The sequence below is a fragment of the Myotis yumanensis genome, unplaced genomic scaffold, assembly GCF_028538775.1.
Source record: "Myotis yumanensis isolate MYYU_CA2020_CCGP unplaced genomic scaffold, mMyoYum1.0.hap1 SCAF_1, whole genome shotgun sequence".
Lineage (NCBI taxonomy): Eukaryota > Metazoa > Chordata > Mammalia > Chiroptera > Vespertilionidae > Myotis > Myotis yumanensis.
In genome coordinates, this window is record NW_027223752.1 from 237,179,933 (window position 1) to 237,192,216 (window position 12,284).

The 12,284-nt window shown below is 60.2% G+C and overlaps 1 protein-coding gene across 3 annotated transcripts in view; it reads right to left on the reverse strand.

Moving 5' to 3' along the window:
- The window catches only part of JAKMIP1 (janus kinase and microtubule interacting protein 1), a 65,853-nt gene that overhangs the window by 27,881 nt on the left and 25,688 nt on the right, over nt 1-12,284 (reverse strand). For all 3 annotated transcript variants that reach the window (XM_070399591.1, XM_070399584.1, XM_070399601.1), the window contains 7 exons: nt 11,721-11,983; nt 7,718-8,212; nt 5,058-5,267; nt 3,739-3,858; nt 1,279-1,425; nt 337-477; nt 35-94 (listed from right to left, as the gene is read on the reverse strand). In XM_070399591.1, the coding sequence (XP_070255692.1) occupies nt 35-94; nt 337-477; nt 1,279-1,425; nt 3,739-3,858; nt 5,058-5,267; nt 7,718-8,212; nt 11,721-11,849 (1,302 nt within the window). In that variant the 5' untranslated portion in view covers nt 11,850-11,983. The remainder of the gene's footprint in view (nt 1-34; nt 95-336; nt 478-1,278; nt 1,426-3,738; nt 3,859-5,057; nt 5,268-7,717; nt 8,213-11,720; nt 11,984-12,284) is intronic.

A 12,284-nucleotide genomic window follows, 5' to 3' on the forward strand; every position in this document is an offset into this window, starting at 1 on the left:
CAGACCAGGGGCAGCTGCGCCACCGCGGGCTCACCTTGGGCAGCTTCAGGCCTTTCCCGCGGTGCCTCTTGGGGCGCAAGAGCCGTTCTCTCTCCTGGAAGGAAATACAGCTGTTGGCACGTTCAGCCTCACGTCATACCCACCAAGCGACCTGGCTCTCTGGGGTCGGAACCTATAGCGCTGCCCCGCCCCGCCCCGCCCCACCCCGCCCGCAGCGGGCCTGGGTCCCTCCAGGCTCTGCCTCCCGTGTGGCAGCTGCAGCGCCCAGAAGCCGCGATGCCACCCCCACAGCCGGGGCACCTGGCGTCGCTGAGGCGTCGCTGAGTGTGGACGTACCAGAGAGAGGTCGTCGATGACGTGCTGCTGCTCCAGCACCTGCAGCCGCAGGAACTCGATCTCCTGCTCGTCCCGAGTCAGGCTCAGGTCGTTCAGGGAAGTGTGCCGCTTCAGAGACGCCTGCGCGGACAGCTTCTCTTTCTGGGCCAGAGGGAGAGAGCCCCGCAGGGCTGCTCAGCCACGTCTGTGAGGACCCACTGTGCGCATCCAGGTGTGGCGTGTGGGCTCTGGGATACGGGATGGGAGGGTGGAGGGAGGGGTGATGGCCACCTCGTCCCCTAGCTGGAGGAGTGCATGGCTGCACGACAACCAGGCCGCAGGCAAGGGTGCAGGCGCCCGGCGCCAGGAGAGGGCTGGGCAGGCCCTGGGCGGGGCGGACGTCCACACCCAGCCTTGAACGCTGGACAAGGAAGCCGGGAGAGAGCACGCCTCACACTGGAATTACACGCTCACACCTGGACCTGTGAGGGCCCAGGGAGAAGGGCACTCGCCTCTGAGCCTCAGTCTACTCAGCTGTAAAATGGGGGTGACCGACACTACTTTGGACGACGAGCCTCAGAGCGTTCTCTGAGCCACCTATGCCAAGACACCGCCCCGACCACAAAGACCGCAAATGAACACCCTCCCGCGCAGCACTCAGAGCGACAGTCGGAACCGCTCTCACAGGCTGAGCCTCCCCAATGGGCCGGGTTTCGGCGAGGCCCTTCTGTGCTATCACTCCGTCCTCCCCATAACCCGCCACGTGGACATTTTCATTCCCATTCTGTGGATGAAGAAACTGAGGCACAGAGAGGAGAGATGCGTCTCCGGGCACGGGGGTGGGTCCGCATGGCACCGTGACTTCCCGACGAGGGACAGCTGGAGGCTGGCCGGGCTGGGACTGCCCCGGAGCCCCGGGGAGATGGCACCTGCAGCTCGGGCTGGCCCCAGCGGCCGACGTACCATCTCGACGTTCTCCCTCGTGAGCTTCTTGAGCTTCTCCTCCATCCGCTGGATGCTCTGCAGCAGGTCCTCGTTCTTCTTGCTCATCCTCTTGTTCTTCTCCACCAGCGGCTTCAGCTGCACCTCGGTCTCGCGGGAGCGTTTCAGCTGCGGGCAGAGGGCAGAGCGGGCGGCCGTGAGCCATGAACGGCTGCCGTCACACCTTCCTCGGGACTGAGCACCAGACGGGGCCCGCAGACACGGGGCTTCCGACCCGGACCCACCGAGCCTCAGAGGGCCTGGGTGACGGGAGAGGAGCCCAGCGGTGGCCCCCAGACCTGCCCCAGGGCACCCTGCCGTCCAGCGGCCTGTGCTGTGTCCACTAGGCTACACTTCTGGAGGTCATGGGTCACGTGCATAAAGGTCAATCCCGCTACCTAGTTCCTCCCCAAGTTCAGACCTCAGAAGGCTCCACCCTGTACAGACAACAGACAAGCCCTGGGCGCCTGCATGGCAGGCTCAGTGCTGGGAGTGGGGCGCTCTGCAGTCAGGTCTGCCTTCTAGAACAATCGGCCTCTCCAACGGCTGTATGGAGGCCAGTCTAGTGAGGCAGGGACGTGAGAAAGGACAGCGTTGGGGGGATGGGCAGCAGGGACTGGGGAGCCTGCATGATTAGGGGTGCCCACCCCTTTTCCTCTGAGCAGCGTCCTGGCTGACACATGTTCCAGCTGCAGGACACTGGCCCAATTACTCGGCCTCAGTTTCCTCATCTATAAAATGGGGAATTCGCCATGTGTCCAACCAGTAGAAGGCCCTTCCGGGCCTTCTCTCATTCGACCCTCGCTACACACCTAGGAGGGGGCCCCACCCCTGTCCTCACGCCACAAACAGAGATCCTGACCCCAAAGAGGGGGCGATGTGCTCAGGTCACACAGAAAGTGCTAGAACCAAGAACTGAACACAGGGACTGACTGAGACGCCTGCTTTTAGTCACCAGGCTGCGAAAGTTAAGACACGACCCTCCCCTGGTGCCCCTCAAAATACAAAATGTAGCTTTGACCTGCACATTCCATTTCCAGAGGCCTACCCCACAGAAGGAAGGCCCCAGTGAGTAAAGAGGAAATGTGTCATCTGTGTGGCATTGTTTATAACAGCAAAGAAGCCTGAAACAGCCGGAACCTCCTCGCAGGAGAGGCTAGGTAAGCCATGCTGTGTCCACACAGTGGAGTACAATGCAGCCATCAAAAAGATGAAGGCAGCCCGGCTGGTGTGGCTCAGTGGTTGAGCATCAACCTATGAAACAAGAGGTCACGGATTGATTCCCAGTCAGGGCACATGCCCGGGTTGTGGGCTCGATCCCTGGTGGGGGCGGGGGGGGGGGGGCGGTGCAGGAGGCAACCGATCAATGGTTCTCTCTCATCACTGATATTTCTGACTCTCTCTCTGACACTTAACACTTTTCAACTCCCATGGTTTTCAAATATTATGGATACACTTACTTTCGTAATAAAATGTAGAATAAACAGAAGTGTTATTAGGGGTTTTTCAGGCAGTTTGTGTGTTGACTACACTACGGAAAAGTCAGGTTAGCTCTTTATCCAACAAATGTAAAGGTACTTAAGAATTGCTATTTTTACTAGAGATTTATTCCTTAATCAGAAATCCGTGTTCATTATATTTAAATTAGAAATAGGCCACCTTTGATGCAAAAGAAGTAAATAGGTAAGCAAAAGATAAAAGCTATCCGTAATCACACCCCTAAAGCAATTCCCAGTGCCCGGGATGACAATATATTTTTGTTCTAGAAACTGTCCTTCGTCCTATGAACCAATGTTCCTGGCAATTAAACATGATCAGTACGGTCATTCTTTGTTTGTTTGTTTGTTTGTTTGTTAATCCTCACCCAAGAATATTTTTCCATGTGTTTTTAGACAGAGTGGAAGGGACGGGGAGAGACAGAGAGAGAAACATTGATGTAAGAGAGACACATCAATTGGTGTGTCTCCCAAACACGCCCCAACTGGGCAGGAGATCAGGCCTGCAACCAAGGCACATGCCCTTGACTGGAATCGAACCCAGGACCCTTCTGTCCAAGGGCTGATGCTCCAACCACTGAGCCTAACAGGCCAGGGCGGCACCGTCATTCCTAATGGCTGCGTACAATCATTGTGTGAGTGTTCACTCTGACCCACACTGGAGCGCTGAACAGTGGGGTGTTTTGTTTCACTTCTGGTTGCTGTTACAAACCACACCCGTGAGCATCCTCTCCACACCTCTCTCGGAACTTCTCCGACTGTCGCCAAGGATAAACCCCTGCAGAGGCAAAGCGAGGGACGGGCTTCGCGGTGAGTGTGTGCCGGACGTTCAACCAGAGAGAAATGAGGAAGTTCAGAGCCAGAGACTCCGCGTTAGCTTCCTGCCAAGCCAGCTTTGAGGCCCAGCGCGCTTCCCGGTACCCCCTCCGTCTCTGGGGCCGGTTACCAGTTCATTCCTCTCGTCTGCCAGGAGGGTGTTTCTGTCTTCCAGCTTCCGAATCACCGAGTTCAGTTCCGCAATTTTCAGTTGAAACCGCCTCACGTCTCGCTCATCCATGTGTTGATCCTAAAAGATACGAGCGCGCGTTGAAGAGTAAAAGATATGAGTGCGCGTTGAAGAGGCAGGAGTGACTCGGCGTGCTCCAGGGACCACCTTCTCAGAGAACTCACAGCGTCTCGGCGAGCTGGCCCCCACCGGCACCAGACCCCACTGGGGTTCCAGGAGTCCAACCCCTCTGCCAGCAACTTGCAGAAAGACTTCCTGCCAAACCCACCCGTGGCTCCCACACACCCGACCTGGTCTCTGGGGACCTCCGGGTTGGGGCCCTGCGCACTCTGTGCCCTGAGTGCCCTGGCGAGGGTGCCAGCACTCCACAAACACGCATGAGACGCGGGATAGTGAGTGAGTGAGTGAACGGATGGATGGCCGGACGGATGCTGCTGCAGCTGCTGTGCCTGGGAAGCACCAAGCTGCCGCCCCAGATGCCTGTCTGTGGCTGAGCCCCTCCTCGTGTCCTGCCTCGGCTGGGCCCCTCTGTGCTCTCACGGCACAGCCTGCACTGACGTCTTCACTTCTTTTTTTTTTCTTTTATCCTCACCTGAGAATATTTTGCCATTGATTTTTTTTTTTTAGAGCGAGTGGAGGAGATGCAGGAGGGAGGAGGGAGGGGGAGAGAGAGAACGAGAGAGAGAGAGAGAGAGAGAGAGAGAGAGAGAGAGAAACATCCATATAAGAGAGATGCATCGATTGGTTGCTTCCCGCATGTGCCCTGACTGGGGCTGGGGATCGAGCTTGCAACCGAGGTACATGCTCTTGACCAGGAACCAAACCCGCGACCCTTCGGTCCGTGGGCCAACGCTCTAACCACTGACCCACACCGACTGGGCCTGATGTCTTCGTTTCTTTCTTTTCACCTGGAGGCAGGTGAAGACCCCTGGAGGCAAAGCCGCGGCGGCCCGCCCCTCCGCTCCCAGTGCCGCACAGAGGGCGTGTCAGCAGGCTTGGGGAGGAAGGGCTGAGAGGGACGGAAGGATCGAAGGATCGACAGGTGGGTGGAAGGAGGGAGGGAGGGGGAGGCAGGAAGGCAGGCAGACAGGCTGGCTGGAGGAATGACCAGGGCAGGAAGGGCTGAGAGGGACGGAAGGATGGACAGGCGGGTGTAGGGAGGGAGGGAGGGGGAGGCAGGCAGGCTGGCTGGCTGGAGGAATGACCAGGGCAGGAAGGGCGTGGGGCAGCTCGAGGCCCGAGGCCTGCCTGAGCCTCACCTGGGCGCCCAGGAGCTCCGCCATGTCCCCGATGCCGGGCGGCAGCTCCCTCTTGGGGCTGCTGTGGTGCCGCTCGGCCTCTTTGACCTGAACCAGCTGCTCGTCCAGCGCCTCCTTCTGCAGCAGCAGCCGCTGGGTCTGGCCGGCCTGCACGCCCAGCTCCTTCTCCAGGGCCAGGATCACCCGGTCTTTCCCTTTGATCTCATCCATCTAGAGGAGGAGGCAGCTGTCAGTCTGGGGCCGGTGTGGGGAGATCCGGCCCTGGCTGGCGGAGGCCCAGGGGAAGGTCGGCAGCTCCGTGGACACGGGACCCAGAGAGGCCGCAGCCCATGGCCCGGCCCTGCTTCCCGGAGCTGAGGAGCAGAGCTGCGGGTTCAAGGACCTGTCCCGTCAACCAGGCACTGACTTTGGAAATGCATCTGTGCCCATGTCTCGCTCACCTTCATGAAGTCAAATCCTGGCCCTCCGCCCTCCGCCCTTCACAGTGAAGCTCCCAGGGTGGGCTGCTCTCCTATCTCCCACCACTCCCCTGGCCGCTCCCGTCTGGGCACAGTCCCCACCCGCCGCCAAAGGAGCTCCTGCCACGGTTGCCAATGCTCTCCTGGCCCCAGGCCCCTAGACAAGCTGCTGTCCTCCCAGCCTTCTCCTCAGCAGGACAGTCACCCACCACTGCCCCAGGACCCTCTCCGGCCCTCGCCCGCCCCTGCGACCACTTCTCAGCTCCTACTTCTTACTGACCCGCCGTGCCCTGGGCATTTAGTCTGCGGGTCCCGAGGCTCGGCCCTTTCCCAGGCCGCCCTGTCCTCACCCGACAGCAGGTCCCTCACGGGCAGCTGAGGTCACCGTATCCCCAGCCCCGGCTCCCTCAGCGCCACACAGTCACGGGAGCCACTGGCTGCCTGGCATTTCCAAAGACCTCGCCGTGTCCACATGCGAACCCGGTGGAAGCCCCAGGCCATCCCCCCAGTCGTGCCCAGTGTTCCCCAGAGGAAACCAGCGGAAAGAAGCCGGGCCCCGGGCCACATACTTCAACCATTTCTGGACACAAAGCCAACAGCTGGGACACTGCCCAGGAAGGGCGCTGTGCTGGGTGCTGTCTCCCCTACCCCCCAATCCAGGTCCTTCCTCGGACCTGAGGCTGTGACTCATCGGAAACAGGGCTGCTGCAGATATGTAAGATGTGTTGCTCTGGGGAGGGGGGGCCCTGGTGACGGGTGTCCTATAAAAGGAGAGGGACACACAGACGCACAGCAGGAGGCCATGTGGAGACAGGGGCAGGGACCGGAGGAATGCAACCACACCTGGGAACAGCAAAGTGGCCGGTAACACAGACGCTGGAAGAGGCAGGAAGGACCCCCGGGCGTCAGAGGGCGTAGCCTGCTGGCACCTCGAGTTTGGGCGCCGGGCCCCCAGCCCTGGCAGAGAATAATTGATGTGGCCTGAGGCCACTGAGCTCCCAGCCATCGCTCAGGCAGCCCCAGCCTCGGTACACGCAGAGTGAGAACTCCGAGCGGCCGGAATGGAACTCTTACTTCCAATCACACCCGTGGACTCACAGGCCGCCAGGGCCCAGATCCCGGTCAAGCGTCCGGCCCGCACTGCCCGTCCTGCTCAGGTCCCGCCCCTCCTGCTGCGGAATCCTGGGCAGCCCGGCCACCTGACTAGCCTTGGCCTCTGTAACATGGGAACCCTGAGAACATTCTGGAACCTACTCTGTCCAATTGCGGGGAGATATACTAGTAGATCAGCCGCAGAACAAATTTGGCACAGAGCCTGGTGTATTATAACTCGATCAATGTTGGCTGCCACCATTACTCTGTTAGCTGCTGGTTAACAGAAGGCTATCTTATTTAAACAGCAGGCCATTAAAAACGGATACAACGTGATTGAGATTATAGGGGGGACTGGTACCCCCCAAATCCGGACCGGGAGCTTTTCACACAAAGCCTACTGCTCCCTCCGACAGCTCTGAGTCGCCTGTCTTTGGAGGAGAAACAGGTGCCCCCCTTTCCCTCCACAGCCCCAACCTCCCCCACGACATGCCCACGGCGCCCCCTGGTGGCCATCCACCAGCAGCGCCTGCTCTCGGGCCAAGGCCTCCGCATGGACTCCCAGGAGCACCTCCCGGGCTGCGGGGAGAAACTTAACCCCCGGGAACCAGGACAGTAAGAACTAGGTGAGAGGAGGTCCTTATTTTAAACACGCAGACATCCGCGCTTTCCTCAGTCCAACAAGTACTGAGCTGGGAAACATCTGAGCAAACGGATGGAGGGAGGTAGCCAAACGCCTAACAAGTCAACACGGCGCTAGATCAGAGAATGACCAGAGCTGGGAGGAAGGACAAAGCAGGGGTCAGGGCCAGCTGGGTGGTGCTGCAAGGTCACAGGCAGAGACGGGCCGGGGACACGGAGGGCTCCCAGCCACCCCGGCGCTGGAGGAGGCGAGCAGCTGGGTGACCTACCAAGGATCACGCCTGGGAAGAAGGGACCTGCCGGCAAAGCCTCCTTCCCACCCCAGGACGGCGGGGCCTCCGCTGGAAGCCCTGCCTGGAGCGCAGTGTCCTTGAAGCTGCGCGTTCACTGCCCGCTGGCGGGAAGGAGGGACAGCGCGTGTGGCAGGAAAGGGCATGGTGCCGGCGGGGCGGGGCGGGGCTCACGCACCAGCCTGCGGATGTCGCGCTCGCACTCGCGCTTGATGCGGTGCACCTCGTCCTGGTGCTCCTGGTAGGCGGCGCGCAGGTCGGCCGCCTTGGCCTTGTCGGCCTGCACGCAGTGGCTGAGCGCCTCCTCCGCCTGCTTGCGCGCCGCCTTCTGCTCCAGCACCTCCTGCTGCAGCCGCAGGCGCTCGCCGTCGAAGCTCCTGCGCGCCTCCTCGCGCGCCTCAGCCAGCAGCGCCGTCTTCACCTTGTCGGCTGCGCCGTCGCGCAGCACGTTCAGCGTGGCCTGCAGCCGCTGCAGCTCGCCCTCCTTGATCTTGGCCGTGCGCGCCGCCTCCTGCTCGTGCTGGCGGATGAGCGACTCGCGCAGCGCCTGCAGCTCCTTGGTCTTCTCCTCGTGCAGCTTGGCCCTGAGCGCCGAGAGGTAGGCCGTGTGCCGCCGCTGCTCCTGCTCCCGCTCCAGCTTGGCCTCCTGCAGCCGTTCACGCAGTTTGCCCACCTGCAGGGGAGAGAATGGGTCCGGGGCACGGGTAAGGGCAGGGGCAAGGGCAGGGCTGAGGAGCCAGCCATGCCCGTGGAAAACCTCCCCACATACCTTTGTGCCTACCATCCCTGAGACCCTCCCCGGTCCCCACATCCAATTACCCCGCAGCCACGCCCTTGGTTCTGACCCTGATCAGCCCCACCCAGACTCCTTCCTGCTCTTTCCCCAGCTGTTCCCTAGAAACAGCTGCAGATGCTGGAGAGAAGCGAGAAACCTCCTTCCATTCAGAGATTTACAAGGAAGGACCATTTATCAGTCATGAACCTTGCCCAGCAGACATCCTCTCTCTCACTAACGCTGAACAAATCTTAAACCAGAAAGAAATTTGCAGGGCCCATGACTGGGCCTGAGCTAGAGAAGACAGGCAGGTGGAGGTAGGGAGGGGAGGGGGAGGGGGTGGGGGAGGGAGAGGGGGAGGGGAGGGGGAGGGGGAGGGGGAGGGGGAGGGGGGGAAGAGGAGGAGTGGCTCCTGCGGACTCTGGAGCATCCCCTACAGGAGGCTCTGTTTTGCCGGAAGGCATGTGAGGCCTAGAGACGCTTGGTGACCTGCCTGGGCGAGGGGCTGCCAAGGGGCAGAGCTTGGTTTCACCCCAGGCACCTGGCCCAGAGCTGGTGTCCCCCAGATGCCAGGCCACCAACCCCGCCTGCATGTATTTGTGGGATCAGCACACAATTAAAAACATTATTTGTAAAATGTGCCCAGGGCGCATTCTCCTAATACACTCCAAAGGCTCTATCTGATCTTTTCACATCAAATCCCACAGGAACCCTCCACGGTCCCTCTGTTTTCTAGATAACACGGCCTCCCCAGCGTGGGAACACTGGTCTCTCGGATTCGCTGCCTCCACGGAAAGGCAGCCGCTCCCCCAGACCACGCTGCCTGGCGCACACCAGTCCCTGAAACTCAGCGCAGGTGAGGAGCCAGGGTGTCAGCTGACTTACAACGAGCAGCAGGGAAAGAAGCTAATACAGCCAACCAGGCAAAGAGAGGTCACCATCCCTCAGGTCACAGTCAGGATCACAGAGACAAGGGAGGGCCAGCCAAGCCCACCTCGCCCAAGTGCTGGGAAGGTTAGCCCAGCCCACCTCGCCCAGGAGCTAAAAGGGTAAGCCCAGTCCTGCTGGAAGCCAGTTCCAGCAGGTCATAATTGCAAGAGTTTCATCGAAAGGTTGATGTAACTTGGGGACTCAACAAGGGCTGAGTCACATCTGTTGTCACCTGTTGGGAATGGCTGAAGGCATTTCCCCAAACCTGAAAAGGGATGGTTGTTTGCTGCCAGACAGCTCAGGGCATCTTAATCTACATGTTATTGCCTCCTACTGGCCAAACACCTGAACAGCCATAGGCAAATTCCCCCATTCTGACAATGCCTCTGTATACGAATCCCTACCCTTTGAAGTGTATATTTCTGCCTCTCCTCAGGACAAATCTACACTAATAAAAGACAAAGATGCTAATTGACCGTACCTTCGCTACGCCCATCAGCCAATCAGAAGAGTACGAAAATTAACCCAACAAAGATGGCTGTTAAATTTGCATACTGCAGGAGGGGCAGTGCCATCCGCTGCCTGCCCCAACCCTGGGATCGGGCCTGCCGTGTGCACAACCCTGGGCGGCGGGGCAGGCACCGTGGGATCGGGCCTGCCATCTGCCACCTGGGGAGCGGGTCTAAGCCAGCAGTTGGTTATCTCCTGAGGGTTCCCAGACTTTGAGAGGGCACAGGTCGGGCTGAGGGACACCCCACCCCCCCGCCAGTGCACAAATTTTTGTGCACCGGGCCTCTAGTTGTGTTAATAAAAAGCATGGGGTCCTGAGACGAGGAAATCTTAGTTCCTTTTAGCTAAGCTCCTCTGACCCCCAAGTCTTTCAAAATTATATTTCGTCACTGGACTCTTTAAGTTACACACAGCCTTCTCCAGATGGCTGAACCCTTTTAGATGCTGGAACAAGAACCCCGGCATTAATGGCGCCCAACGTGGGGCTTCCTGAACCCTTGCAGCACCAATACAGGCCCACATCGCCCGGGAGCTGGGAGGGCCAGCCCAGGCCCACCTCACCAGAGGGCTGGGATCAGTCTCTCCCGAGGGACGGAGAGCCAGGCAGCAGGACTTCACCGAACACGGTTTCTCAGGGGGGATTCGGCGCTCCCGGCGGCCTCCTCCCTAGGAGGCAACATGGTCCTGGTCTTGGGGTTAAGGTTGCCAGTGATTTGGAGTAAGAAGGAGGGGATCAGGTTGCACCCCGAATCTGCACCGATCAGTGCGTTTCCCTCGGCCAATGACTGAACCTGGGACAGTTCCCGTAATGTGTCACTCAGGAGGGCCGTGCTGCCAGGGCACGGTCCAAACACCAGGCTAGCTGTTGTGGTGGAAGTATTTCTTAGACCCGTGGTCGGCAAACCGCGGCTCGCGAGCCACATGCGGCTCTTTGGCCCCTTGAGTGTGGCTCTTCCACAAAATACCACGTGTGGGCGCGCACACACAGTGCGATTGAAACTTCATGGCCCATGCGCAGAAGTCAGTATTTTGTGGAAGAGCCACACTCAAGGGGCCAAAGAGCCGCATGTGGCTTGCGAGCCTCGGTTTGCCGAGCCGCGGTTTGCTGAGCCGCAGTTTGCCGACCACTGTTGACTTAGACTGATTGACATCTAAGTCAGCAGACCGTGAGAAAGTGGATCACCCTCCCTGACGTGGGGGGCCCTTACCCAGTCAGGTGAAAGCCTAAGAGGAAAGACTGAGGCCCCAGCGAGGGGGGGTCAGCCTCCTGCGGCCCCTGGACTCAGGACGGCAAGGGCAACTCCTGTTGGAATCTCCAGCAGCTGGCTCTGCACGTTCCAGACGTGTCCGCCTCCACAGGCATGAGACAACCTCCAAAAAATCCCTCTCCCTCTCCCCGCAACCGCCCCGTGCACATATGTGTGTGTACGTGTGTTTATATGTAAAATCTCCTGCTGGTTCTGTTTCTCTCTGAAGAACCCTGAGTGTACAACCTCCCACAGCTTCCTGGTCATCTCCTGGGAAACAGGGCGGCCACAGCGGCCCGTGAGGACTGCTGGGAGGAGGGAAGCTGAAAAGCAAAGAGCAGAGAGAGGGAAGTGTGGTCACAGGTGGGAAAGGAGGCGGATGCGGACAGGGTGGGCAGAGGTGTGTGCAGGGCAGCCTGGGAGAGGCCGGGCGGCCAGCAGGTTGGGCCAGGTGATCCAGGTGAGCAGGTGAGGGGAGTCCCAGGCAGGGAGAGTTAGGTAGCTGGTCCAAGGTCACAGGAAGATGCGGGTGGTGGTGGTGGAGGAGGTGTGCTGGGATTCGGCCCCAGGCGGTGTCTAGACCGCCACTGGTGTTAGCCTTAGATGGGTGGAGTGCCCGCCCAACCCAGCCCGGGAACACGCCCTCCAGACATACCCCGGGGGCAGCACTGTCCCCGGAATTCACAGCCGCCCCTCGCTGCATGGAGGCGCCCGCCCACCTTGCTCTTTTCCTGCTGGAACTCGATCTGAATGCTGGTCAGCTTGGCCCGCAGCTCCTCGTTGGCCACCTGCACCGCGTCCGCCTCCATCTCGGGCTTGTCGCCCTTGCTCCGGCCCTTCTTAGACATGCTTCCTCCAGGGGAGACGCTGAGAGTCCACGCTTACGCCCGCCAGCCCGCAGGCGCCGCCGCCAGCTCCGCCGGGCCCACCAGTCGCACAGGACTCAGCTTGCCCTCCGTGGAAACCACCATCACTTGGGACCCTGGGGGAGCAGGAAAGCCGGGTTAGCAGAGCGAAAGCCGGGCCTGGGCCACGCAAAGGCAAAGGCAGCAGGTTTGCGGAGGCCTCCTCCTGGGCCAGCCCCTGCTCATCGGCCCCACCCGCCGTTCACACCCTCACCTGGCGCTTCTCAGCCAGAGCTGATCAGAACCACCTGGAAGCCAGTTAAGGCGCCGAGGCCTGCCCCCCTCTTACTCCCCCCCCCCCCCAGCTTGAGATGACACCTGAGCACCCCGCAGCCTGTGGTCTGCAAATGTCAGTGAGACTCAGCCCAGGGCACCTGG